Here is a 27,966-nt window from a genome sequence, read left to right as displayed (position 1 = left end):
TAGAGTTGAAATAATGTTACAGAGGCAAAAAAATGTAGCATTAGGAGTCTAGCCCAAGGACTCCCTGGTATAGCGTGGCGTGCCTGCCGGAGCGGGGAACTGAACCTAGTCTGCCGCGTGGAAGGCAGCGATGTTACCCACCAACCACAGAAACGTCACACCAGCAAAATACAAAGAAATGCAGTTTAATTTGAACCCAGATATTTACTCATGTACTATTGCTGTAACACAGAAGGCAATGTTAGAAAGGTCCCCACAAAGTGAGGAATACAAACGTCCGTGTGTGTTTCACACCTCTGCCTGCAGTGTTCTGACAGCTGGAGCTGCGCGGCGCATGCGCACTGCTCTCCCGCTGGCTCGGTGCTGAAGTTGGGCGGATGGCAGCGAGCGGCGCGCTGATGGAGATAAACCGGCGGCGCTCCCCTTCACCCTGTCATACTCCCAATATCGGCACAACACACGCGTAAAGCCCCCCTTTTCTCGACGAGGGACGTCTAGAGCGAAAGGGTAAGGCCAAACACGCCCTTTAAAGCCTTCAAACGTGCCGTTAGCTCGCCAGCTAGCCACGCTAGCGTTAGCCGCTGGGTTCACGTCGCGGAGAAAATGAATTGGTTAGCGTTAGCCGAGGAGGAGGAGGAGGAGGAGGAGGAGGAGGAGAAGAGCGGCTTCTCGTGTGCACGAAACGTCTTCGTGTCGCCTGCTGGTCGAGGCCGACGTGTCCGGGGTGGTTTCGCGTTTTTACCCTCCCTGCAGGGACTTTAGTTCGGCTCCTGAAATCTCTCACAGCTGCAAAGCAAAGCGGAGCAAACCGGAGCTCAGGCAGAGGGGAGAGCGGGGTTCACCGGGGATTAGCCTTCCTCACACACCGTTCCTCATCCTCCTCCAGCCACTCCCGGTGTTTAGTCTAAAGACTGCAGCCTCGGGTCTTTTAGGGACGTGTGTGAAGTGTTCTCCCTTCTGCTAGTCGACCATTTCCGCACGCTTCTGAATGTATGTACGCCCACTGGGCTTCTCCTGCTTCTCCTGCTCTCCTGCTTATCCTGCTCTCCTGCTTCTCCAGCTTTCCTGCTCTCCTGCTTCTCCTGCTCTCCTGCTTCTCCTGCTTCTCCTGCTCTCCAGCTCTCCAGCTCTCCAGCTCTCCTGCTCTCCTGCTCTCCTGTACATTCGCCATCTGCTTACCATAATCCCTTCGTTTAAGGACTGATGGGTGGTATAAATAGGGCGAGCTTGTCACAGATATGACTGAATGACTCAATATTTAACAACAGTATGTCATGAATTTGTGGGTTCATTAGGGTTTTTTTTATATAATGCTGCATGTTAGGCCTGAATATCAACAAACGAATGTACAGTTGGGCAGATTTCCCACATTTCCTAAGGCAAACCAGCGTTTCACTTGTCTTATGTGATGGCTAATGTCACTAGCTTTCACATCTGTTATGAAGACACGTTTCCTTTTTTTCCGTCCCAAGATCATTCATGGCAGGTTTGAAAGAAAACGGTAAAGCCGAAGTGAAACAAGTGGCTTCCCTGGCACACACACGAAAAAAAAAGGTGCGCTAGAGATTTCGGTCTTTTGCCCTTCTGTTAAAGTAAAATAGAAATTGAAGTTGAAAACGTCCAACGTGAGCAACTCTCAGTTCACATCGGCTGATTAGTGGTCTCATTGATTTGCGATTGATACAGTGTGTTAATTCACGTGTGTGTATTATGGCTTGGTTAGTCGGTGATATTAACCGTTTGGTTTTTCTCTGTCAAACTGCTTTTTTTGTTTGTTTTTTTTTTAGATGTGTCATCCTGGTTCGCCTTGGCGTTGATTCCAAGAGACGCATTTGCCTGTGATCACCAGGTGTAGCAAACCTACCTCTACTTACTAGACCTTCTCCTCAAGCATCCTCGGTCAGGGATGGTAAGAGAAGAGACGGGCGGCCGTCCTTTCAATTCCACCGTCCTCCCTAACTCAGCCTTTGACATAATCACCATGAGGTTTCTGCCTGGTCTGTGGATAGACAGCTGCTAATTTGCATGGTGAGTATATGTTTTTAACCCAGAACGCTTCCATCACCACGTAATATTACTAAATGAAATCATCTGTAAGAAGCCAGTCTTTGTTTTCTCCACTTGTGGTTCCATGCTGTGGATGATGCTTCATGCTGTTGACTAACTGCTTACAGTATGTTGTTGGAACTAACCATACGGAAGAAGTTATCTGATGGTTTCTGCTGAGTGTGTTAATATGCAGCAAAAAATGACGCACAGAGGACATAACATACTTTAATCATAGAATGCATATTTGCTTTCTAGACAACATTTTCAACCATTTCTGACTTCCGACCCACATGTTACACCATGGGTATCAGGGCTGAACGATTCAGAGAAAATACCTTGTACTGATTTTTTTTTTTACTATATGGCAGCTGCATTTTAAATTGCACGTGTTTTCTATAAATTAAAGTTCTGACGCTTTTTTTTTTCTTTTTTTGTTAAGAATACCAGACTATCTGCTTTTTTTCTGGCTTGAGACATGAACCCTGAATGTAGTCTTTCATGTAACGGCACTTTATTATTTTAATTTCTTTTTTATTTTTATTTTTAATGAATCTTCTCTTTCAAAATCTGTTGTTTTAATCATGTTTTTAATATCTGTTCTATAATTTGTTCATTCTTAAATGATCATTTGAAGGATCTTTGTATTTTATCATTTATAAAGCATTTTGAATGAGCACGGTGTATGACAGGTGCTATATAAATAAACTCGCCTCGCCTTGCCTTGCCTTGCCTTGCCTAGTACGCCAGACTACCACTAAGATGTGGTTGTGATGTCACAACACGCTGAGGTTTAATTGCCTCTGACTGATCCAAGTTATATTCAGGCAGTTCACGAGCACCGTGCTATTATGTTATATTACCTCAATTAAAACTTAAGACAATGTTTTTGATAATGTAGGTTGTAATTTTGCCGCAGTACAGTTGCAGCTCTTGCGATTTGAAAATGTCACTCACTTAAATTGCGATTTTGATATAAAACTGATGAATCTTCCAGACCTAATGGACATGTTTTAGAAATGTAAGAAGTTTCTTTCATGGAAAGGAGTAACTTTGATCGCTCCCGTTTTCCAGATAAAACTAATCCGTCTAATGCAGCCCCCTGTTTGCTTTGAAGTCCAGTGAAGTAAGCCTAATCACTTGACTTGCCAAAAGCAACGGTAACACTGAATTATCACTAGTGGTCTTCAACACATGTGAAGGTGGGTTTTCCATATGTAGCACAGCTGAGTAACTGATTCATTCAGTTTTGCTCGCTGAATGTGGAATATTTTAATGTATCCTATTGTGTTTTATTTTGACGCCACCACAGTCGCTCCGCAGCCCCTAGTTTGAGAGCCACTGCTTTAGCATTGTGAAGTATTTAGGTTTCTTGGTGCCCTCATGTGTTCATCTAACTGAACATGTTTCTTGCAGTAAGTTTAATATGGCTTTCCAGATCTAGTTCTGTGATGCAATTTCATGTTATTCCAAAATGACCATTTATCTGATGATTTCCGTCACTTGAAATTTAATAGGTTTAATTAGTGGACCTTCTGCAGGTAAGGGCTAACCGCTGTAACCTGAATCAGTGTGGTTACATTTGGAGATTCAGATCACCTTTTCCTTAATCAAAGCATCGGATGTTAAAATGGCTTTTAGTGGTTTATTAGCTAAAAGGCTGTTTTGTTAAATCCATTAATGTTGTCATATAATACCCTCTATTATCAGCCCAATCACAATGCAATGATCACAGTGCAGTGAAACTACACAGTGACATTATTTTTAATGTAACCATGTAACCATCAAAACAGTGGTTTTTACAAAAACCTCTAAATCAGTTTTAATAATCATTGTATCCATTTTTATCATCTGTCCCTTAATTTTACTTTATATTAAAACAAGGTACTGATGCGTTTGGGCGTCCTCTTTTTTTTTTGACTTTGAAGGTCAAAGAATGCCAAAAGCGTAGTATATCCAAAATTCACGTTTTTAAAAAGTATATTAAGAAGTTAGATCGTGTTCACCTTCTTGATAAAAGAAAGACTGTGCTGCAGTCTGTTGAGAAACAAAAAGTCCCGCTTCTGCAGCCAGTCCGCTAAGTGAAGCGTGAAGCATGTCATGACCAAGCAACTTCAGAAGATAAAAAGTAAATACACACTCATCCTCCTGATTGGGGCTTTAAAGTAATCTGAAAAGTGCCGTTTATGTCTGCAGGAACAGTTCACACTTTAATAGTATGTTTAATAGTACCTTTATCCACGTTTTTATGAAGGATTCAAATCGCCAAAGTTAGCAGATTCTGTTTTCTTCTGACAATGACTGCATACCTACAGTTTAAGGGGCACTCTGGCTAAAATTAAAAAAAATGAAGCTGTGTTTCTTGTAAACAAGCCTACTTGCATCTTACCATGGTGGTTGGGGTTAGGCAGGGATCTTCAGAGCAAGACTTTAGGAAAACACCGTTCTGATGGTGTATCTTGAAGGTACAGGGAACTTTGGCTTCAGTAGTCACTAACCGCTTTTTGCAGAGTTATTTCTCTTCTGGGAAAACTGTGACAAACAGCATCTTTGCATCTTTAGCAAAAACCCTTATTCAGAGGGCTATGAAATAGGGATGTACCGATATGGGAATTTGGGGCTGATGCTATTTTTCATGTACATATCTGCTGATACCGGCACAGATACATAAACATGTAAAAAAAATCTAGAGCCATATCCACCTGGATTAGCGTTACAGAGAAACGCAACATTTATTTGTATTTATGTAACAAAGGAAGCAAAAAGAATAAAATAGAGATGTTTTTGCACAGTAGCCTGGTGTCACCTAAAGATTCAGTTCCTCCAAAATGCAATAAATATGCTGTCAAATATCAGTTAGAAATCTATGCGAAATCTAAACATTGAACAGGAAACCGAATCCTGGTCACCTTGAATAAGAGGTTTGCTTATCCAGTGTGTTAGACCATTGCTCTGGCTTTAGTATTCGCGTATTCGTATTTTCTACATCTAGGCATGCTGCGAGCTACAGGCGTTGTTGAGTTGAATTGTCTTTGAACTTAAAAGGCTATTTTGTTTGATGACCGAGTGAAGAGCTATACTAATGCTGGCATGGCTGCGCTATAACTCAGTGCAGAGCATTGATCAACGAAAACAAGAAACTGATAGAAAATTGTGAATTCTGTTGAACTGCTGGGCCTCAAAATACATAACAGGACAGAAGACATAACTCTAGTTTTAAACCAGAATACCTTTTTATTATGTTCCATAATAATAACATATTGCTATACAGTACTGTGCAAAACTGAGTGACCTCCTTTATGTTTTTTCATCTCTAGTCAAAGTAGCTATAAAGTTATTCACTGTTGAGGAGATAATTTTAAGGTTTTTTGTTGAATATATGTTACCTTCCTTTTTCTGATGCTGAAAAACAGAATAATGCGTACTTAATAGCTGTTTTAACTAGGGATGGATACTGATTATTGGTATCGGTACGATTCCATGCTCAGTTACTCGTACTCAACCGATACCAACACCTGATACCAGCTGATACCATGTGACGTAAGCACAACTAATGAACAAATGGCTCGAGCTGTCCGTGAAAGATGGTTGACTCTGTGGCATGTAAACGCAAGGTCACTATTCACTGTAAACGTTCTGCCTTGGTTTATTTGTACCGGGAATACACTGTGTGATTTCAGCTTGTTTTGAACACACACACACACACACACACACACACACACACACACACACACACACACACACACACACACAATCACTTCTCCAATATGTTTGGAGACACATAGGTTAACAAAACAAGTTTAGTTTGTTTGGCAGAATAGAATTTGTGAAGTATGAGTGTTAATATACAGAGACTGTTGATGCTACAGAGACTGTAGTTGAAAGAAGAGAGATGAGGATCAAAAATATAAAACATACTTTACTACAGAAGCGCTGTTTTGACATGCAAACTAATGCACTTCATTTAAAATCAGCTAGATTTACTTCATTTTAAGGTACAGTGCACTCGTTTATACTAACACCTACCTAATTCTAACCATGTTTGGTATTGTAATCGGCATCAATGCATCCTTAGTTTTAACGGAAAATGAAATAAATGTAGGCTGTTTGTTGACCTTTGCACAGTACTGTGTATAGATATATATACAGTGGAAACTTTATTGGTTGGAAATAATCTGATACCAGAGAAGAACTGATGAAATATGCTTTTGTTAAATCATTCTGTAGGTGAATGTCACGTCATTAGGCTCCTGTAAATGGTGTGGATCTTGTCCGTTTCCTGTGCCTTGTTTGCATATATAGTGAAAGACGGCGTTTTAAAGAGAGATTCTTAAGCAGGACGCTGCAATAATGTCTTTAAATCTGCAATTTTTTTGATTGTGGATGGTTTGAACCATACACAGCACTGAAATCAACCCTCATTGATGAGTTTTCTGTGAAGTGCCGTGACTCAAAACCTTTTAAGACAAGCAGATATGTGCGTACATGACGGACCACGTCGCAGTGAGGATGCTTCGTTCTACTTGTTTACTTGTTAATATACATTCAGACTATGCTTGTGCGGTAGGTCGTCACAGAGGCATTCGTTAGATTGTGCGAGCTTGACAATTTAATATACGTTACAAAAAATTGACAAAGATGTGGAACCTCTGTGTCCAAATCAGAATCTGAGCTGACAATAGAAAAGTACAGTTGTGCAGTCATGAGGACGTCATTACCTGAGTTCTACCACACGTACACACTGTCAGACATGCAGGTAGGGATCCACATATTTGCATTTGTTACACTTTGTGTCTAAAAGACAAACAGTATCTTCCTGCCATCCCATGTGACTGGAAAACACACAATTATTTACATAATGATAGAATCAGCAATGCATTTGCATACTATTCCTTCTAATTCATATGGCTTTTTTTAGGGTTGCTGTGGTAAATGATCACATCCTAAATCTTTCATATTTTGTGGGTTAACAGAGTTTCCACCTCTCCTTCTCTCTGCAGCTTAGATCAGGTGTTCCCCAAGCCTCCTAACAGCAGGAAATGATCATGAGTGTTGATGTTTGTGTGATATCCACCCTTTGCTGAAACATTGGAACAGTTGTTCGTTGATAAGAATAGATCTGAGATGTCTAGCAGCAGTGTGGCGCGTCCAGTGTGCAGCCAGCAGCGGCTGTGCTGTGCATCACTTGATTCGCTGGAATGTGTACGGTAATGTGCACGAAACAGGGTTGTGCTGCAACACGTAAACAGACAGTAAGAAGGAACCGTATTTTTTGATATTTTATAATCAGATAAACTCACTAAAGCCAATAAACCCACAGAATAAGATACCACAGAAATATAACATAAAACATGTTGTGCCTGTGGCCTTTTTTTTAAAAACATAATTTAATGGCTTTACTGGAAATCATGAACACGCATCATCCAGAAGATGATGTTCTTTGTTTCAACAAGCATGTAGTTGGTATTTTATTATTATGAAATCTGAATCTTATTGCATTGCTTGTTATGTATTGTGCTGATGGGAAAGTGCTATGTGAATTATGCACAAAGGAAAGCTCAAAATAAAAACGTCAGAAACAAAAAAAGTATGTAATTGGTTTCAGCATAGCTCCAAAAGTGTTCTGTTATCACCGCGAGGTTGCGGCGTTCCTGTGTTTGCTCTCTGTTTCCGGGACGTTTTCAAGATACGTCATACATATCATGGTATTTTGACACTTAAAAACATCTGTCAAAGGCGTATTAAACATTTCACTACACTAAATCCAGTTAAACAGGACTCATTATACTCAGTCCAGTAAGCGGTGTTGACATGACCATATTCGGTTACAGTTTTGCCAAAAAAAAGAAAGAAACACAGTTGGTCAGTGTCCTTTAAGTATGGACCATGTCTACAATATGCTCACTACCTCAAGTGACCGGTGCTTCCTTCAAACATGTCTCTCTAGTGTTCACTCTCTCAATAACACCCTGGACTAACATTCTCTGTTAATGACGTTAACTGAGACTGTAAGTGACTGCACAGCAGCAGATGAGGTCTGACTGTGGCAGGTGAGGCTTCCGTTAACGTGTTTTACACTGTTTGTGTATTTGTAACATCGGTGAAACCAATAAGTCATAGGTATCAGTATCCACATGGCCGATACCAATACTGTGTTTAAGTGCCAGTATTGGTGCCAATGATGATATCAGTATCTGTGCAATCGTGATAATACTGAATTAGTATCATCCTACTGCCCACTTCTAATGTAAAAACAGCACTAACTTGCACCACTGCTTCTCCAAATGCTGAGCTGTTTCCCATAGGCTACCAGATGTTCAACAGACATAAGTTTAAAATTTCCTTTAAAAACTAGTTTTAATGAACGAGTACCTAAAGTTGCGGGAATGATAATTACATTTGTATCGATGTTTGCCATATCAGTTTTTCAAAGTATTTTTTTTTTCCCAAAGTAATTTTTTTAAAATATGAGATGAATGAATAAATAATGCATTGGGACTTCTAAGAACTATATTATAGCTGCTGGCGAGAGCACATGAGTGAACTTTCTGCACTTTTAATCACGGAGGCAGCAGCAGCCTAAAGGTATATTAGTCAGTATTTGGGCACATATGCAAGTGTGAGAGAGTCTGTGGCTGTAAATTGATCATTAAACAATGACAATGAGTTCACTGCCACTGTAAATGCGGTAAAGGAGTAGGACTTGTTAATAAGCCTTTTCCCAGTATATAGTGTTGGTAGCTGGCATAGTAATTGATGTTAACCAGTTAAAAGCAAGGAAATCAATCGTGTGTTGTGTTTTACTATTAAAAAAAGTTTTAGCTATGATGAAGTTGGCTCGCTGGTTGTCGTCTTCAGAAAAAGAATAATTGTATTAATTGTATTAATAAATATGATGCAAGGTGTTCTGCACTAAATCCAATTAAACAGGGCTGTTTATGCTCCAGTATTAATTGAATGTACAGTTAGAAAGTGTTGCTCACTTGATATGCTCAGAAAAGCATGTTGTGTTTGTCATAGTGATGATGGGCCAAATTGCCCCCTCCTACCACATTAGTTGGGTAGGAACTAAGGTAGAGGCACTTTAATGAATGTAGCCGTGGCACAGACTAGAAAAGCACCATTACTATCCTCATCTGGAACCTGTACTTTATTGATGCTTTCCTAAATACACAGACAGCTTCTGTTTTTGCATATTTCCTGCTCTATTTTGTGAGTGAAACACATATGAACAAAGGAGGTCATGACTGTTTTGCATTAATATCCATGTTTTCCACTGCCCGGCAACTCCTAACTGGTGTCAGCCATGCTTTGCATAACTTGTTTATGTGCTACCAAAAGTCTTTTTGTATACTCCGGTGTTGACTGACCTGAACACTAACTGCTTCTCTTGGATAACCATGAGAAATATTTATAGTGTAGAAGGCAGCATGATGAATTTACAGGTAAGACAAAATTTATTGTTTTTTTTTTTAATCATTTTTATCATTTTATTTACATTTGTATGCAAAGGTTCAAACAGCCCTGCTCAGTGGCATCTTTCGTTGTTTTTCTAAGTGAAGCTAAGTTAACATGTCCTCAATAGGGAACTTAAATCTTGCATTTTTCTGCTAATTTTAGTGCACAGTTTATCACTTTTAATTTATTTTTATTTGCTGAAAAGTAAAATGTACTGTAACTGTTGCACAGGCAAAGTTTAATTGTCCCATATGTGGAATTCAACAAATAAACAGTAATTGTATATTAAAAATGTGCAGACGTTTGTTCTCCATAGAGGATGTGTTAACTTATTTTATCAAATTAACAAAACTAAATTTTAGCAGCGGCACCTAAACTTTTGCATACTGTTGTAAATTTATAGAAAATCAGCACAAGATGCTTTGTGATGAAATTTGTGCTGAGGACTGCAGTTTTTACTAGCGAGAAGGTTTGTCATCCTTGGCTGCGCATAGAATGTTGTTTTTAGATGCCTTCTACAATTAAACAGTCAAACCGACTAGAGTCACAGCAGACTAGTCGCCAAATTGGATGTATTGTTGAATTTAATGAAATGACATGAGTAATATTTTTATTATGACGAGTCAGATTACTGGCGTTAGAATTAAGTGATCCATGTTGCTAAATGAAAAACATTTATCCTAAACTTACTGATATGATCCGTGAGTTAATATGATGCTTAATATGATTCGCCTTGGTGTCTTTAATAAGCCTGTATCTGTGTATATATTTGTGCGCAAGTCATGAAAGCTGTGGCTCATGTGAAGAGGCACAAACGTTCCTTCTCTTATTCTAGTTTCTAGTGTAATACGGAGAAATTTGTAGTGAAAAATCTTGTATTTTGTATTTATCACACATAACCTACATGCTTGCATAATCATAATCAGACATATTCATATACTCATGCAGATACATACTTGCAAACAAATAAATAAAACTGTATATATATATATATATATATATATATATATATATATATATATATATATATATATATATATATATATACACACAGAGAGAAAGAGGGAGAGTTTTATTTTAAATGTACTTTGTTTTTGTATATTGTGCATTATGTCATACCTGTTTATACTATTATTGTACTATACTATCTTTATTTAGGGCGCATATACATTTATAGTTTGTCGTCTGTTTCTCCAGACCAAACCAAAAAAAGTTACAGAAAAACACAAAGTTCAACAGAGTTTGTATAACAGCAGAACAAAACTCATCTCCTCATGGTGTCTTGGTTTGCTTAGTTGCTGTGTGCCTTGGTTTGAATGAAATTCTGCCTTCTGTGGTGCAAAATTGCAAAGTTTTTCTGTATTTCATTCCTTTTTGATAGGTGAGATCCACTCGAGTCTACGCCACCGAACTGAATATTGGTCTGCCAAAAATCGGTCTGCTTCCAAGCAAACTGTGGGCTCAGTGTGCTGCTGGTGTGAGCACATTTTTATTATGGTCTGCACTAAATGAGGGACACCGTAGCGTGCTCTTCCCAGTGCACATAATCTTGCCTGTTTTAAAACTTGTCTATTGACGGATCTTCTTGTAGACTTTCTTGGAGCACCAAACTGCTGCAGTTAATGTCAGATGAGCAATAGCAAAGTCTTTGATTTGATCACATGAACTGCAGAAAGTATTTTGATAGATTGGGGACAGACGTCTGCAAACTGATTGGCCGATTCATTTTGAATTCAACCAGTCACGAAGAAGTAGACATTAAGTGAGGTTTACTGTTACTCCAATTATAATACACTATATTACCAAAAGTATTCGCTCGTCTGCCTTCACGCGCATATGAACTTGAGTGACATCCCATTCTTAATCCATGGGGTATAATATGATGTCGGCCCACCCTTTGCAGCTATAACAGCTTCAACTCTTCTGGGAAGGCTTTCCACAAGGGTTAGGAGTGTGTTTATGGGAATTGTTGACCGTTCTTCCAGAAGCGCATTTGTGAGGTCAGACACTGATGTTGGACGAGAAGGCCTGGCTCACAGTCTCCACTCTGATTCATCCCAAAGGTGTTCTATGGGGTTGAGGTCAGGACTCTGTGCAGACCAGTCAAGTTCTTCCACACCAAACTGGCTCATCCATGTCTTTATGGATCTGCTTTGGGCACTGGTGTGCAGTCATGTTGGAACAGGAAGGGGCCGTCCCCAAACTGTTCCCACAAAGTTGGGAGCATGAAATTGTCCAAAATCTCTTGGTCTGTTGGTGTTAAGAGTTTGCCAGCATTTACCAGCATTGTCATGACTTCGCTTTCTGATGATGAGGTGGGCTGTTAAGGACAGATATTACTTTCCTTCCTTATTTCTAGATGATTTAAGAATGGCATTATGCTTACGTTGCTTGAGAGGAGATCAGAGGACTTGATATATTCCATATCTCAATAAAGCACATTGAGTTTGGTCCTTTTTATAGCCTTATAGCCAGTGAATATCATGGCTTATCATGACATGGAATATCATCTTCTATCAGGGTGGTATGCTTGCTTTTAGGAACTTGACACAAAAATAGAAGCGTCCAGACAGGGCTACAATAATGTTCTCCCCCAGCAAAGCTTTAGTTTATTGTACTTGGTAAATTATGATGACATAACATTACATTTAATTTTTTCAAAGACTAAATAGTCTAATTATGCTATCCAAGTACACTCTAAAAGCTTCTATGTATTGCAGGGTCTTCTTTTGTCTGGGTGGACTGTGAAGGTGCGAGCTTACAAACATTTGATATTCAGTTCATACCAGTTTGCTGCTTGGAATTAGTCAAGAGTATTTTGTTCTTTGTACTGTTGTGCTGTAATGAGGTAAATGTCGCCTCTACAGCATTTACAGTGGAACAGAAAGGGCTGATAAGAAGCGAACTTCAGCCTTGTCTGGTTAGCTTTGTCACCTCCATTACTTTACCCTGCTTTCTGAGTGGTAAAGTTTTATCTACTTGATTTGTTATGTAAAGACGGCCATTCATACAGCTTGACTTTATATGTATTGTGTTCACTTACATGTCCAGGAGGAATGTTGCTACATTCTGTGTCCAACTACTTACAAATAATCCAATCTTTAAAAAAACGCATCCAGTGTTTCTTATTATTTTAGTTTCTTTTCATTAAGCTTGTTGGTAGCACAGCATGTTTTGTCTCCCTACAGTACTACAGCACAGGTTGCTAACCAGATTCTGCCAGGCTTTCTTAGCCGAACAGACGGAGGTGGGGGCAGAGTAATGTGGCATTGGAGAGTGTCTTGTAAAGTGACTGGCAGGAGGTCAGTGTAAACACAGACAAGCCCTCCACTCCGTCCTACAGCTCAACAAACGGGGTTTGTCAAGCATGTAATGCACTCGTGCCAATGCCAGTTTCAAAAGTTTTTTTTATTTTATTTTATTTATCCTGTTCTGCATATTTCCCAGGTTATATGTACTAATAATAAAATAAATAAATTGACTAATGCACCTTTTAGTGCCTAACCCAGTACCAGTGCTGCACATTAACACTCCTGTGTAGCAGGCAGAGTATACTGCATACACTGTATCTGTATTATTTGTCATGCCTCTGTCAGACAAATGAAAAAATAAATTTTCCATGTGCAGGTAACCCTACAACATTTATTATTGTTACCGCACGGATGTTCCTAGAAAGAGTTATTTGCCTGTGCAAGCTTATCAGTACTGTCATTACCCATTAAGCAAAGCACACCTGTAATTTTTAACAAAGCATTCAAATTAGACTTTTGTTTTTATGAAGCGTCACTTTGGCGGGGTTTTAGTAGTCAGTCGAACTGTGTGTTCAATCTGCATACCATATTTAAATTTAGGAGCTATAAATGTGTACAGGATCATTTAATCTATGTGATGCATGTCTTCCAATAGATGCTTGACTGGTTCTTGACTGCTGTGATGATTAAACCCATATATTGTTGTATGAACAGTGTTTAAAATTGGGATAAAGACTGCTTTTCCATCTTTAGAACAAGGTTGTTTGTTTTAAGGACACCTTGCTGTGTGTTAAAATATATTGTGTAGGGAAGGGGTCAAAGATTATTATTATTATTATTATTACATACATCTTTTCTGTATTGCTACTGCTTGGATAGGCTGCTCCCCTTGACCTAGAAGGATAAGCAGTTTAGTGTGTGTGTGTGTGTGTGTGTGTGTGTGTGTGTGTGTGTGTGTGTTGCTACAGCCAGTATTTAAAGCTCATAAGAGCCCTACATATCCTACATTTTTCTTGTGCTTTGTATTTTCCCTGTGGTTCACTTATTTGTTGGGTTTATGTACTAGAAACATAATTTATTTTTACATGACCATTTTCAACCTCTCTTTAACCTTTAGAATTAAAAAGTCTGGTTTTGTTACTGTGCCTTTAAGACCGATGAACGTGAGTAGTCTCTGTTCTGGTTGGCTGTCCTTTATTGCGCCTCATTTAAAAAACATTTCTTTGTGAAACACTCCTTTTGTAGGCTGAATATATAAAATGAGTTCAATATTCAAAATTGGCTGTTTTTGCAGCTTAGTTTCCATGCATGAACTCTGTGGAGAGGAAAGTGAACTGTACTTTCTACATCTGATGGAGGCTCTTTACAACTAAAATGAATCTCAGCTATTCATCACTCATGTCTAACTCTAGATTCACCTGGTTTTGTTTAGCCTCAGAGTGTGAGTGGAGTTGAAATGAGGAAGCGGCAGCAGGCGCATATTGAAGGACCCCCGCAGGCCCCTGGTCATCCAAGGCCGAACACCTGCTGTCTCTGCTGGTGTGGTTGCTGCAAATGCCTCTGGTAGGTCATGTCTGCTTCTGTATGTGTGAAAAAGGCAGAACTGTTAATTGCATATAAGCTTTTAATAACATTAATATTAGTATCTTTTTGTGGTTGGATCTAATAGGTTTCAGTGTTTTAGGCATAATGTGCAGAAATACTGCAAACAGTGTGAAATTAATGCTGGTAAGATGCTAATTAGTTCATTTCAGTTGGTCAGCTAAAACTTTTGAAAACTCTATTGTTTTTTTAAGGCTGTGAAAATGATTTTGTGCTGTACGTTTTAACCCTCTAGACCCCACAACGGCCTCTGCCTTTACATTTCACTAGAACGCCACGAACGGCTGTGACCAGAGTGACTTTTATTATGTTTTTAAATCAAAATATTAATGTTTTTTTTTTTTTTTTTTTGGGACAAAAAACTGTTATATGCATTTATACATCCCTTTTTACAGTGGGCGTCCCAGAGGTAGGAGAGACTGTTCAGATGTGCTGTAACATTGTCGGATACAGAGACAGATGAGACTTCCTGGATTTTTGCTTGCCATGATAGCAGCGATGATGCAGAAGTTCAAGATGTAAATCTTTTCAAATCTTTGTTTAGCTCTGTGTTTTTATAGTCAGTTTAGCACCCCCCCCTCCCCCGGCATAGTTTACTTTAGATTTAGACTATTTTGTCGGACCAAATTACAGTTGCTTCTTCTGCTTTTTATTAGGTAACAATAGCCTGCCTCAGCTCCCTTTAATTGATCCGAAAGTTTGAAGCATCTAAAAAAAAAAGTGTTTTCACACTGCAGATGAGCCAAACCACAGTTCAGTTCGATCTGGGGCACCAACCAGGACCGGACTTTATTAACGGAAACAGATCCTAGATCAGCTTTCCAACTCGAGAAGCTTCATAATAACAGGCCCTGATCGGTTCAGGACACTGACAGGCAATATTTACAGTTACTTTATTAACGGAAACAGATCCTAGATCAGCTTCCCAACTCGAGAAGCTTCATAATAACTGGCCCTGATCGGTTCAGGACACTGACAGGCAATATTTACAGTTACTTTATTAACGGAAACATATCCTAGATCAGCTTCCCAACTCGAGAAGCTTCATAATAACTGGCCCTGATTGGTTCAGGACACTGACAGGCAATATTTAGTTACTTTATTAACGGGAACAGATCCTAGATCAGCTTCCCAACTCGAGAAGCTTCATAATAACTGGCCCTGATTGGTTCAGGACACTGACAGGCAATATTTACAGTTACTTTATTAACGGAAACAGATCATAGATCAGCTTCCCAACTCGAGAAGCTTCATAATAACAGGCCCTGATCGGTTCAGGACACTGACAGGCAATATTTACAGTTACTTTATTAATAGGTACAGATCCTAGATCAGCTTCCCTACTCGAGAAGCTTCATAATAACAGGCCCTGATCGGTTCAGGATACGGACAGACAATATTTACAGTTACTTTATTAATAGGTACAGATCCTAGATCAGCTTCCCAACTCGAGAAGCTTCATAATAACAGGCCTTGATCGGTTCAGGACACTGACAGGCAATACGCCTACTCCCCTAAACACCTGCTATTTTGGTTCAGACCAACCAGGACCGGTGTAAAAGCATCCTTAGTGGTCCAAGTTCCAGATTTATCACAAGAGAAGTAACTGCTGGGCGACCATAAAACTATTTCAGGATTAGTGATTTAAAGACTTATTTTAATGTTTTATACTAAATGTATGTAGATGAACACCAGTTCATAGTCTATAGAAATCAGCTAGCCTGCTGTCGCTGTGTGGCTTCATATTTCAGCTCTGCAGGACAACAGGACGCCCTCAGCTTCTTCACCCGAATGTCATTCAAAAATCAACACTACAGCCAAACAGTTGAATATGTATAATTTCTTTGTTTTTCTTTGTTTAAATGATATTTGCCATTTTAATAGTTAACTTATTTTGCTTCAGTCTTTCAAAGAAAAGGAATGTATTGCAGAATCATAGGAAGTTTGGCTGTGGTCAGCTTTTAGCTAATGTTACTGGGGTATGAGGTATGATTTCCACGTCCTTATTCATTATTCCTAAGAATTCTTGTTTTTGTTGCTGTGTTTTTCAATATTGCAGTGACATGAACTATAGGGAAAAGCTATCTGGGCTGTTTTGATGTCCGTCTCTTGGTTTCATGTGCATATTAAAGAGATGGCTCTCACATTACAGATTAAATCAACTCCTAATTACCATTTTACTCCTGGTTTTATGATGAATTTTTTTTTTTTTTTTAACACTGATAAATAAGTTTTTATCTGTAAAAACAAAGGTTCCACAAGAGTGTGCTGAAGGGTTAAAGTGTAGAAAATAGAAATGGTAAGATGTAGGTATTCCTAAAGCTTCTCAGAGTATGTGTGCTTGTCTACGATCAGATTCCCCTCTTATTTTCCTGTTGCCTTATTAACAGGAACAGATCCAACATCAGCACTCCTACTTGAGATGCTTCATGAATATGGGCCCTGATCGGTTCAGGACACTGACAGGCAATATTTATAGTTACTTTATTAACGGGAACAGATCCTAGATCAGCTTCCCAACTCGAGAAGCTTCATAATAACAGGCCCTGATCGGTTCAGGACACTGACAGGGAATATTTAGTTACTTTATTAATGGGTACAGATCCTAGATCAGCTTCCCAACTCGAGAAGCTTCATAATAACTGGCCCTGATCGGTTCTGGACACTGACAGGCAATATTTACAGTTACTTTATTAACGGGAACAGATCCTAGATCAGCTTCCCAACTCGAGAAGCTTCATAATAACAGGCCCTGATCGGTTCAGGACACTGACAGGCAATATTTACAGTTACTTTATTAACGGGAACAGATCCTAGATCAGCTTCCCAACTCGAGAAGCTTCATAATAACTGGCCCTGATCGGTTCTGGACACTGACAGGCAATATTTACAGTTACTTTATTAACGGGAACAGATCCTAGATCAGCTTCCCTACTCGAGAAGCTTCATAATAACAGGCCCTGGTCGGTTCTGGACACTGACAGGCAATATTTACAGTTACTTTATTAACGGGAACAGATCCTAGATCAGCTTCCCAACTCGAGAAGCTTCATAATAACAGGCCCTGATCGGTTCTGGACACTGACAGGCAATATTTACAGTTACTTTATTAACGGGAGCAGATCCTAGATCAGCTTCCCAACTCGAGAAGCTTCATAATAACTGGCCCTGATCGGTTCTGGACACTGACAGGCAATATTTACAGTTACTTTATTAACGGGAACAGATCCTAGATCAGCTTCCCTACTCGAGAAGCTTCATAATAACAGGCCCTGGTCGGTTCTGGACACTGACAGGCAATATTTACAGTTACTTTATTAACGGGAACAGATCCTAGATCAGCTTCCCAACTCGAGAAGCTTCATAATAACAGGCCCTGATCGGTTCTGGACACTGACAGGCAATATTTACAGTTACTTTATTAACGGGAGCAGATCCTAGATCAGCTTCCCAACTCGAGAAGCTTCATAATAACTGGCCCTGGTCGGTTCTGGACACTGACAGGCAATACGCCTACTCCCCTAAACCGGAATAATTTCAGGTAAAAGTAAAAGATCCAGTGTATAGTCAAAGCCAAGTATACTTTATAAGCCTTGTGCTTTTAAAGCCTTGTGTACATGGGGGAAAGGCTGGACACACTGGCTGAAAATACCAGTGTTTTAAACTGCATTTGCACTGGTAAGACCAGATCTGAGCGTTTGGAACGCTTGCTATAGTGAACCATATGCTTACAGTGGATGAAGCAAGACAATTAAAATCTTTTTTACTTGTAGAGCAGCAAGCATGTTTGATGATTTACTGATGCTTGAACTGAAACACTTTTTCCTTACTTGAGATTTTCTCATGTTCTATATCTGAAGTTATAGTTATATTACATTTGCACAGCAGGTAAAAGTGGCCCAAATCCGATTTTCTCACCAAATCCCTTTTTTTTTTTTGTTTTTGTTTTTGTGGTTGACATTTTCCGTCTTTGCTGCACATGAGAACTTCTGTCTTGCTCGTCAGCGTGGTAAAGCAAACAGCACAGGGCCGAGTACAAATCCTTACAGAATCCTGTTTACACCTTGTAAAACCTGGGATTGTGCCACAGGCAGCAACCCACTGGATTCTGTCCAAGCAAAAATTTATCACCCTCATTTCGTGGCCAGATGCTTTGCACTCCACCTGTCCACCTGGATTAAGACATACTCCATGAACTGTAGGCATCAACAGTGCAGATAAATGCAGTTCTCGATCAGACCCTTGAATATAGAAAGGATAAACAACTAATCCTAATTGTTTTGACAAAGAGGTCTCATCCTTGAATTGGTTATTTATTGTTTTTTACTTGTGTAAGTTACATTAGCCTATCCTTTGTAAGTGTAATCTGCTACCAACATATCTGCACTTTGATCAAAGCAAGATTGGAGAGGGCACAGTGGAACTTTAGAGCCTGTGGGGGCACTATTAATAACACCCGGATAAACACAAATGTTACAAGAAAGAAAGAAAACATTGAGAAGGGGGGACAGACCTATGTTTGTAAAGTCTGGTTTCCACGATCGTTGCTCATTACACTCTGGATTTATCTACTCTGTAACCCGCTATTTCCATCCACACATCACATGCCAGACAGCTGTGTGGAACACTTTATATATTTAGAGTCCTCTTGGCATGTGTAGACCCTGTGGCCAGCGAGCTCAATTATACTTGCACAATAGAGACTTTGAGAATCGGAATGGATGTTCACTCGTAGACGGGCCCGGAATAGAATCACAGCTTTGGAAAAGTCATGAATGGCTTTGAGAACTATCAGATCCGTTTTAGAGTGAGCAAATTTATTTTATTTATAGTTTATTTTGGGTTTTTTTTTTTTTATTATCATATTTGTGATTTTTTTTTTTTTTAATTAATTAATTAATTAATTAATTAATTTTTCCTTTTTGGGGGGGACTAGAGCTATAAAGCAGAAGTCAAAAAAATAGTCGTGGTGGAATTGCCTCAAAGGAAGAACCTCTTCAAGCTACTTAAAGGCGCAGCATTGCTTCTTTCATTCTTATGGCCTTCAGCCGCAAGAGTTGAGATTCTTTTCCATCGTAATGATTTAGGCTTTAAACTCTGACTTCCTTCTTTTGTTTATTCTTTTTATTTATTTAAATGTCATAAAACACTATTTTAATATATATGATATGAAGAAGTATTACGAATTAATGTCACAAAAACACTTGACGGTGACTTAAATGCTTTTCAAATGGCTGCTTGTAGATTTCAGTGGTGAATATAGTGTTTTTGTTAATGGAAGATGGTCTGATTGCTTACAGGTAAGGCATCACCAGTTCTGTATGGTGACATGCTCTCGTTTCAGATGCCAGATAGGCTTGATGCCTTTTTATGAATTAAATAAACACGAAGATGTGATTGATTGGTAAAACCTGATGCGTCCTGATCTTCTTTTTTTAGAACTTCATCTTGTTCCGTTTTTACTGTAGGATTTTAGTGTCTCATAAAAAATGATTCTTTTACTTGGAATTATTCATTATCTCATGATTGTTTAAATTTGTTTCTCCCTGGGACTTTATAGACTGGTGTGCTCCTCATAACTCACTGCTTCTGATTCCTTTAGGAATGAGGAGAGAAGGGAGCGTCCAGAGCGACAAACATGTACAAAAATGGACAGCATAGAAGTGACGGAGGAACAGTGAGTGAACAGTAACTTTTTAAAAATTCAAACTCTTACACAGAAATTTCATTTGATTTTGATCATTTGTGTTCATCTGCTGTATCATTCCTCTTATAGACGTTCAGTTAAAATAGTTTTGTAGAAACTCAACAGCAATATTAGGACATTTGTGATTATCATAAGGGATTTTTTTGTAAAGGGAAGGGATAAGGGAATCATTGTAAAGCCAGCTCGATCTTTGAAGCTAAATTGCTGTTGTTCTCCCTCTGCTTCTCTTATGGGTTGAAGGCATCCCACACTGGATGAAATTGTAGCCTGGGCACGAAGCTTTGAGCTAATGATGCGCTCCTCAGAAGGCAGGGACGTTTTTAGGGAGTTCTTGCGGTCAGAGTACAGTGAAGAGAATCTGATGTTCTGGATAGCCTGCGAGGAACTAAAGAAGGAGACCAACCCCTCAGCTGTAGATGAGAAAGCCAGAATCATTTATGAGGATTATGTATCTATCCTATCACCGAAAGAGGTAAGATGTTAAAACGTCAACCTAAAATTCATTTTATTTTTTCATTGCTTCTTGTTTCAAACTTCTGTTGATGGACATATCTGTAAATGTGACCATGTGTATAGAAAGAAGATCTTCAAGGGAATATAATAAAACTCCAAACACAAATTACATTACTTGTCATTAGTGATATGTGGAAAATGCACCAAACGGTAAAGCAAACCTTCTTTACGTTGTTCAAACGCTGCTTGAGTTTTAAAAAGTGCTGAATTTATCAGAGGTGAATGTAATACAAAGTGATAAGCAATCCACACAGCTGCATGGTATTTCACAAGTATGTCACTGGATTTTTTATATGACCCCATAGCCCTTGTCATTACATTTCTGTGAAATGCAGGAACTGAGCGGCACTAAAATGTAATCAATGTCCAATTAGGGCAATAACAAGCACACTGCAACACCACTGTGGTATTGTGCCAGCTATGTTCTTAAGCATGTGGCGGGCATAGCCATGTATGTGTTTGTTTTATTTTATTTTGCCCACACAAAGGCACAGCTGATTAAAGTTCATTATAGTAACTGTGTTGCTTCTGCACTACATTACTAGTGCTGGAAAAGCACTCCTGCAAAAGACACTGTCAGTGTGGCCTTTTTATATCGGCTGTGCGTTGCAAGCACTGTTACAGTGGTCATGCACGCACAGTAATACCTGGTTTTAATACCTGGTTCATGCTTTCTGCATTGAGTACCACAATGATGATGAGGGAAGAGGCACACAGTAACCACTTTTAAAGCTTTGAGTCTACTTTTTGCTGCCTGTCTTGAGCTACATGCCACTAGAAATGTGCAGAATACCACTGCCGAGTTTGTTACTCATGACTGCTGTAAAACCGAAAGAACTGTTCTTTCGGTTTTGTCGACATGCCTCGTCATGTCTTCTTTAGTCTAATTTATGCTGCTTGTTAGGTTTTACACTCAGTGACACAGCATTAGGTACAACATTGTAGCAGAAGGCTGAACAGAGTTAGGCAGCTTGGGAACTCTGTGGTTAGATTTTGCTTTTATGTTTTCTCTTACTCCAAGTTCGCTTCAATACAGCCCTCATATGATGCATACGAGCCCTCTGTGGTTTCAAGATCGTTCTGTCATACAAGGTCTGTTTCATGTTTACTGTCTCTATGCGTCATGAGTGACACAGCAGACTGGTAAAGCTTGCACAAGCTGGCCATTCGTACAGTGTCTACTCTTTTGAACGTTACAGCAAACCCATAGTAGAAATTCTCACGGCTTGGAGTTTCTGCAGACATTGGACACATTGAATCTTGTCATCCATTTAGCTGCACAAATGGTAAAGTAGTAGTAAAAAGATGGTTTTTTGACATGTGATTGGACAAGTGTCTCATTTTGCGCAAGTGTGACATGAACTATTTTTTATTATTATTATTATAAAATAACTGCCCTGCGATGGACTGGCGACCTGTCCAGGGTGTATCCTGCCTTCCGCCCGAAGACCGCTGGGATAGGCTCCAGCATCCCCCCACGACCCTGACGGAGAAGCGGCTTAGAAAATGGATGGATGGATGGATGGATTATTAAATAACAGGTTATAATTAGGTTATATAATCCACAAATGGAAGTGTTAAGTTCTTGTTTATACATTCAATATATATATATATATATAAGATAAATATATATTGCATTAAGACTTAAGAATACAGAGCGGATGTGGAGCGGGAAATTTTTAAAAATCCACTGTTTTTTTTTTTTCCTTCTGTGTGAGCTGGGAATGAGAGCAGGAAATAGAAAAGTGGAGTAATTTCAGAATATTTTGAGAGCGGAGCGGAAACTTCTGCCACTCCACTCACATACGCTGATCTACTCGGTTATTTGCTAAACTCAGGACTGTGATTGTAAAAGCCATCATATGCCACCACTGAGGAAGAAGCTATAACAGCCTCTGAATGTTGCCTTGGATCACGCTGCCCGGTTGGAACTACTGCAAGATCTACCACTGGTCTATAAAATGCTACAAAGGACTAGGACCTGCAGCTTGGCTTCACTGAGTCCATGGTCCCTGCTGCTGGGACCAGTACTTTTCATTAACAGTCAAATAAGTAGTAACATAAACTTGTAATCATTCAAGTCTTACATTTATCAGGCCTCTGTGTAATCCTCTAATTCCTCACCTATTGACTAATGTCAAATAACCATTAAACACGTTGAGCTAAACAGCTTCTTGAATGTTGAATAAGTGCATTACATTCATAATGCCTAAGCATTTCTTCTAGTTTCAAAGCTGCTTTAAAAATAATTCTTATTTGCTTATGCTGATTGGCATGGAGAGTTGAAGTGGGCAATATGATGATATTTTATCTTCACTGTGATACATTATGTCACAGTACGCGTTTCTGAGCATATTGTGGATATCTTCAGTATTAAAAAACACTAACGACATGTTTCATTACAAAGATAGTGTCATTACAGTTGTTTAATTGGATTTAGTACAGTGCGGTTTGTAAAATTCACTTTAGTTACAGGTATTTTATTATTATACTATTTTTATGTGTACTATAGATTCTGTTTTGTCTGTTACAACTTATTAAACATGAATATATATATATATATATATATATGTATGTATGTATGTATGTATGTATGTATGTATGTAAATATTGCGATTTGAGCCAAGAGTTTATAGCTTACCAGTGTTTGTTTATGGGTATTATTTAACTTTCGTCCGTGAAGCTCACTGCACCTGTTGCTAATCTAGTATAATGTGCCATTCTGATGTTCCATACAGTTGTTGTATTCATGAGGTTGTTAGGCTATTAAGTAAAAAAGCAGAAGTTTTAATTAAAAGGTACATCTGGTAAATCAGCTTTCCCTCAGCTATTCTGACGCACAAATATGTAAGTGAGGATGCACTCAGCTTCCTCGCCCTGGATGTTGTTGTTCCTTTGGTCAATTCTCTTTTTGTAAATTTCTATTCTTTAATACTTTTCATCTCTTTCTTACAACTTAATATCTTCAGTTCAGGTCTAAGAAACGGGGAGGCTTTGCAAAGTTGTACCTGGAGAGAATTCTTAGACTGTAGATTATACAACCTTTGATTCGTCTGTTTACAAAATTCGGCCATGCCCTGCCTTCTGTTAATATTTTTAAGACTGTACTCCAACATAGTTTGATCAAAATCTTTTTCAGGAATGCGCTCAAAACAGCACCACCCTCCAGATGTCCAGGATGGCATGTGCAGGGAATTCAGTTTCTTGTTAACACCTTGTGACCGTTTCTTAGCCTAATATTTCTGCTTAATTTACTACACCAACGTTCTCTCTGCAGGTTTATTGTGAGGAGTTCAGTCAATTTTTCCTTTATTTGAAAAGTAGCACTTATCTGTCATTTCACTGGCTCATTAACAGTGCACCAGACACTGAGGGCCAGTTTCCCAGACTGAGATTAAGTCAAAGCCTGGACTAAAAAGAATTTCTAATGGTGTTACACTGTAATTTAGTCTAAGACTAATTTCAAAGACTAAATTCATGTCCAGGAAGCCATGTTTTGGCCCTGTGTCTTTGTCTCCTCTGATTTGTCAGCCTCGCTATGGCCTGCCTTACTATCATTGACACTTATTTGGTAGTGAGGTTGAAAGAAATCAGGAACAAATTGCAGGTGCAAACGTCAGTCAGCTCTGAATCTTTTGTTAGCTGTCTGTTGCATGAGCCAAGTTTATCTAATTGTTTTTGATCCCCAGAAATGGGAGGACTATAAATTCCTACATGATTCGTCCAATGTGGACGTACCATCAAAATAACAGTCAGTGCTTTAACTTTGTTTCATTCTAAATAAAATGAACCAAAACACAGAACCAAAATAAACAAGGTCCAATTACATACAGACTGCACGAGTGTTCTTAAGTTAAGTGATACTTTTTTAATCCCACAACGGGGAAATTCCACCTCCGCATTTAACCCATCCATGAAGTGAAACACCACATACACACTAGTGAGCACACACACACACTAGGAGGCAGTGAACACACTTACCCGGAGCGGTGGGCAGCCCTATCCACGGCGCCCAGGGAGCAATTGGGGGTTAGGCGTCTTGCTCAAGGACACCTCAGTCATGGACTGTCGCTGCTGGGGATCGAACCAGCGACCTTCTGGTCACAGGGCTGGTTCCCTAACCTGCAGCCCACGACTGCCCCCAACTTGAACGAAGAGTTCATTTGTAGATTAAAATTAGAGGTTAAATAGATTAAAACACTCAGGGGAAACCCACTCTGGTCCTCGTGCTGATTCTTATGATTGTCGTCTCTTGCAGGTCAGTTTGGATGCCAGGGTGAGAGAAGGTATCAACCAGAGCCTGGCAGAGCCGAGCAGTCTGATGTACGAGGAGGCGCAGCTGCAGATTTACACCCTCATGCACAGAGACTCCTTCCCCCGATTCCTCAACTCATCAGTTTACAGGGACCTCCTGGAAAGAAAGAGAGCCTGCTTAGACACCTAAAGGTTCCAACCAAAAAAAAAAAAAAAAAAACAGAAAAAACAACAAAACACTTGAGACAAAAAGCCCTAAGGTGCCACTATTGAGAGGTGTGATGTTTCCTTTTCATAGAGCGAGTAGTTAAGCAATTCTGATTGTCCAGTAGTGACCCTGAAGTTCACTTCCTGTTTAAGTGCCAATATAAGCTGCTCAGGCAACTGTGACAAAGAGAAAACTGTAAGGAAAACCGTCCAGAGCCCTACTTTCCTGTTCTTTACTTGTCTTTCTCATTCACTCCTTCTCTCTCTGCTTTCTCTCTCTCTCTTGTTCCCTCTCTCTCTCTCTCTCTCTCTCTCGCTCTCTCTGATGGCGCCTGTCCTTTTCTCACACTTCTATGCCTCACGTGTTTGAGGACAGCTGAATAATGATGATTTTTTTTTTTTTTTTTACGATTGGATAAGAGTTTCCATTACGTGAGATAACAACATCGACTTTGCATGAAACAAGGTTATGGAATTTATTCTAGCTTGACGTTTAAACCCTGGCAGGACTACAGTGGCGTTTGAGTAAGAAATGCATTATTATGCTGTCGTAGCAAGAGAGCCTTTAAAGCTCTTGTAAGCTAAGGGAAATTTAAATTTGCCAAATGTTCTCCTTCTCTCCTTTGATCTATTAAGCTGTCATCTGTCCGCTCTTGTCCGTCTTGACGACTCTTTCACTGGGAAATGTAAGGGCTAGTATTGTGGTTGGGCAGCTGCTAAATGAATCACGAACATTTACTTTCCTCTGCAAAAATCATAATGCCTCGATATTGAATAAGGGCACAGAAGCTGCTGACGCTGACCAACAACCACAGTTAATTGTGCGAGTCCACCTAGGCCCTCCCAGTCCACTCCTCACTGAGAGAAGCACAGGTACTGTATGTCATTGGTTGTAAGCATTGCTGGATTAAGAGTTTTGCTTGAAAATAAATCAACAACATCTCAGAGGTACATGAGAGAACTAGAACTGTCATTTACATTGAAATGCCTTTTTTTAATTAAGTCTTAAACAAAGGTTGTGAACACTGCCTTGTTTTTAAAGGCAACACTGTATTTGAAATAACAGAATAGTGTCTTTTTTCAGGCACTGCACAATGCCACATTTTCCCAGAACTGAAAAACAGACACTTTTTCGGGTTTTAGTGTAAAGTTTTTTGTTTTTTTTTTTCTTTGTGAACTGATATGTGCTGATGGTGTATGTAGGTTTCATGGTTAGACTTGTCAGTATGAAGCTCATGGAGCTCTTTGAACTTGAGATTTCCTAACTTGAGGAAGTTTTTCCAGATGAAAGCGAGCAACTGTCTGTTTTGTGACAATGTCGTTTTTAAAAAGGCCACCAGAAGCCATGCAGTTCACGTCCTGTTAGCATGCGTTTATGTGTTTGTGTGTTGAACACATCACAATATACAATCTGAATAAGACATGGAACCGCAGTGGATGAAACGGCGTCGTTTATTGAAGCAGTTTCAGTATGAAACTTTTAGACTTGTGACCCTGAAAATGCTAACATTTTCAGCTCAATTTTATTAGATTCAAACAAGAATCTTTTGCTGTTGACTTAAGGACAGTTTGTTTGCTGTTACAGCGGCCAGTGCATGACAAACCAATATGTAAATGACTGCTTGGTATAACCACTTTCTCGTCTTAGTTCAATAACTCTAGAGTAAATGACAGATTTGTCATTGTCTGATGACCACTCTCCAGCAAGAATTTCAGGATGCCACTTTTCCTTGAAATGTTTTGCTGATGAATGAGCCTATTTTGAGCAGTGGTCAAGTTCTTTCACTGTTGGGTTTTCTTTTTGGTGCTTGGAAAATTGCTTAAAGTGCAATTCTGTAAATGTACAATACTCAATGAAGACCTTTGTCACTCCACTGGCATTGCACAAATGCCGTTTTTAAAAGAATCACAGGTTTAGCATTAGTAGATTTACACATCAGCATCAGCCAATGCGAAGACAAAAGACTATATTACCCTTCATTCCTTGTTACACTGTACCAAAATACAAGTTGCATGTGTTTCCTGGATTTGAATACAATAGAAGAGGTTTTGTTTTCCATTCATTGTTCTAAAAGGATGAACAGTGGGTGGTTGGCTGACCTTAAAAAAGACTAAATTCTCTATGACAAGGGGACTGTGCACATTTAAACTAAACTTTGCTGATATAAATCTGGTCATGTTACTGTATTGAAAATAAAATGCAGCTGGAGTTGAAGAGGGCATATAGTTCATTTGTAGGGATTGGCAGCACTGTTAACCTGTCTTAGGTTAAGTGCTTTGTTTCTGGTTTAGCATGCCTAGATATCAGTGATAGTAGTGAGTCAAAAATGGTCCAAGCCCATACTCAACATGCCATTGTACCTCCCCCTCGCTTTGAGCAAACACGGTGTGGGTTTAAAGCATACATTAATGGTCAGTTACTTACGTTTTGCTTAAAAATGCAACGTCTTCTGAATGGGAAGTCTTGGTGCAAACTACGTTTACATTCAAATGGTGAGCCAAACGATTTGCGAACGGCATGATGAACCTGTAGGACACCAATGTAAAGATTTCAGTTTTGTCCAAATGTTAAAAGGGGTGCACTGCAAATATTTGCTCTGTTTGTGTTTTTGTGTTCAGGCCTTATAAATCTGACAAATTAATCCATGACTTTTTTTTTTTTTTTTTTTTTTTTTGCACTGCAGGTCAGTGGTTTATCTGTTGATGTTGCTCTGCTTCTGTCTAGTCCAGTATAAACTCATTACTTCAGTTTTTCCTTCTTTTACAGTTGCTGAAAAGACCTTGGTTAAACTGTCAGCTCAACATACAAATCCGTGGTCACAGTATGTAACGTTTCAGTTGTCTTGTAATGTCATGGATTAATTCACACATTTAATTTCTCTGTTTTGGTGTGATTTTGTTCTGCCATGAGAGATGAAGAGGTTTTAG

The 27,966-nt window shown here is 39.2% G+C and overlaps 1 protein-coding gene across 3 annotated transcripts; it reads left to right on the top strand.

Annotated features, from left to right (window-relative positions):
* Positions 1-243: 243 nt before the first annotated feature.
* Positions 244-25,989, top strand: rgs17 (regulator of G protein signaling 17). Of its 3 annotated transcripts, none has more exons than XM_017710422.2 (6): positions 244-507; positions 1,788-1,909; positions 14,188-14,318; positions 19,960-20,034; positions 20,305-20,536; positions 24,836-25,989. In XM_017710422.2, the coding sequence occupies exons 2-6, from the start codon at positions 1,907-1,909 to the stop codon at positions 25,019-25,021; spliced, it is 627 nt and encodes a 208-aa protein (XP_017565911.1). In that variant the 5' UTR covers positions 244-507; positions 1,788-1,906; the 3' UTR covers positions 25,022-25,989. The 3 variants fall into 3 exon arrangements, with proteins under 3 accessions (XP_017565911.1, XP_017565909.1, XP_017565912.2); XM_017710420.2 differs by having other exon boundaries at positions 340-507; positions 1,788-2,028; XM_017710423.2 differs by lacking the exons at positions 244-507; positions 1,788-1,909; positions 14,188-14,318 and adding an exon at positions 14,821-14,875.
* The last annotated feature ends 1,977 nt before the right edge of the window (positions 25,990-27,966 follow it).

The sequence above is a fragment of the Pygocentrus nattereri genome, chromosome 5 (assembly GCF_015220715.1).
Source record: "Pygocentrus nattereri isolate fPygNat1 chromosome 5, fPygNat1.pri, whole genome shotgun sequence".
Lineage (NCBI taxonomy): Eukaryota > Metazoa > Chordata > Actinopteri > Characiformes > Serrasalmidae > Pygocentrus > Pygocentrus nattereri.
This window is presented reverse-complemented; position numbering and strand designations above follow the sequence as displayed.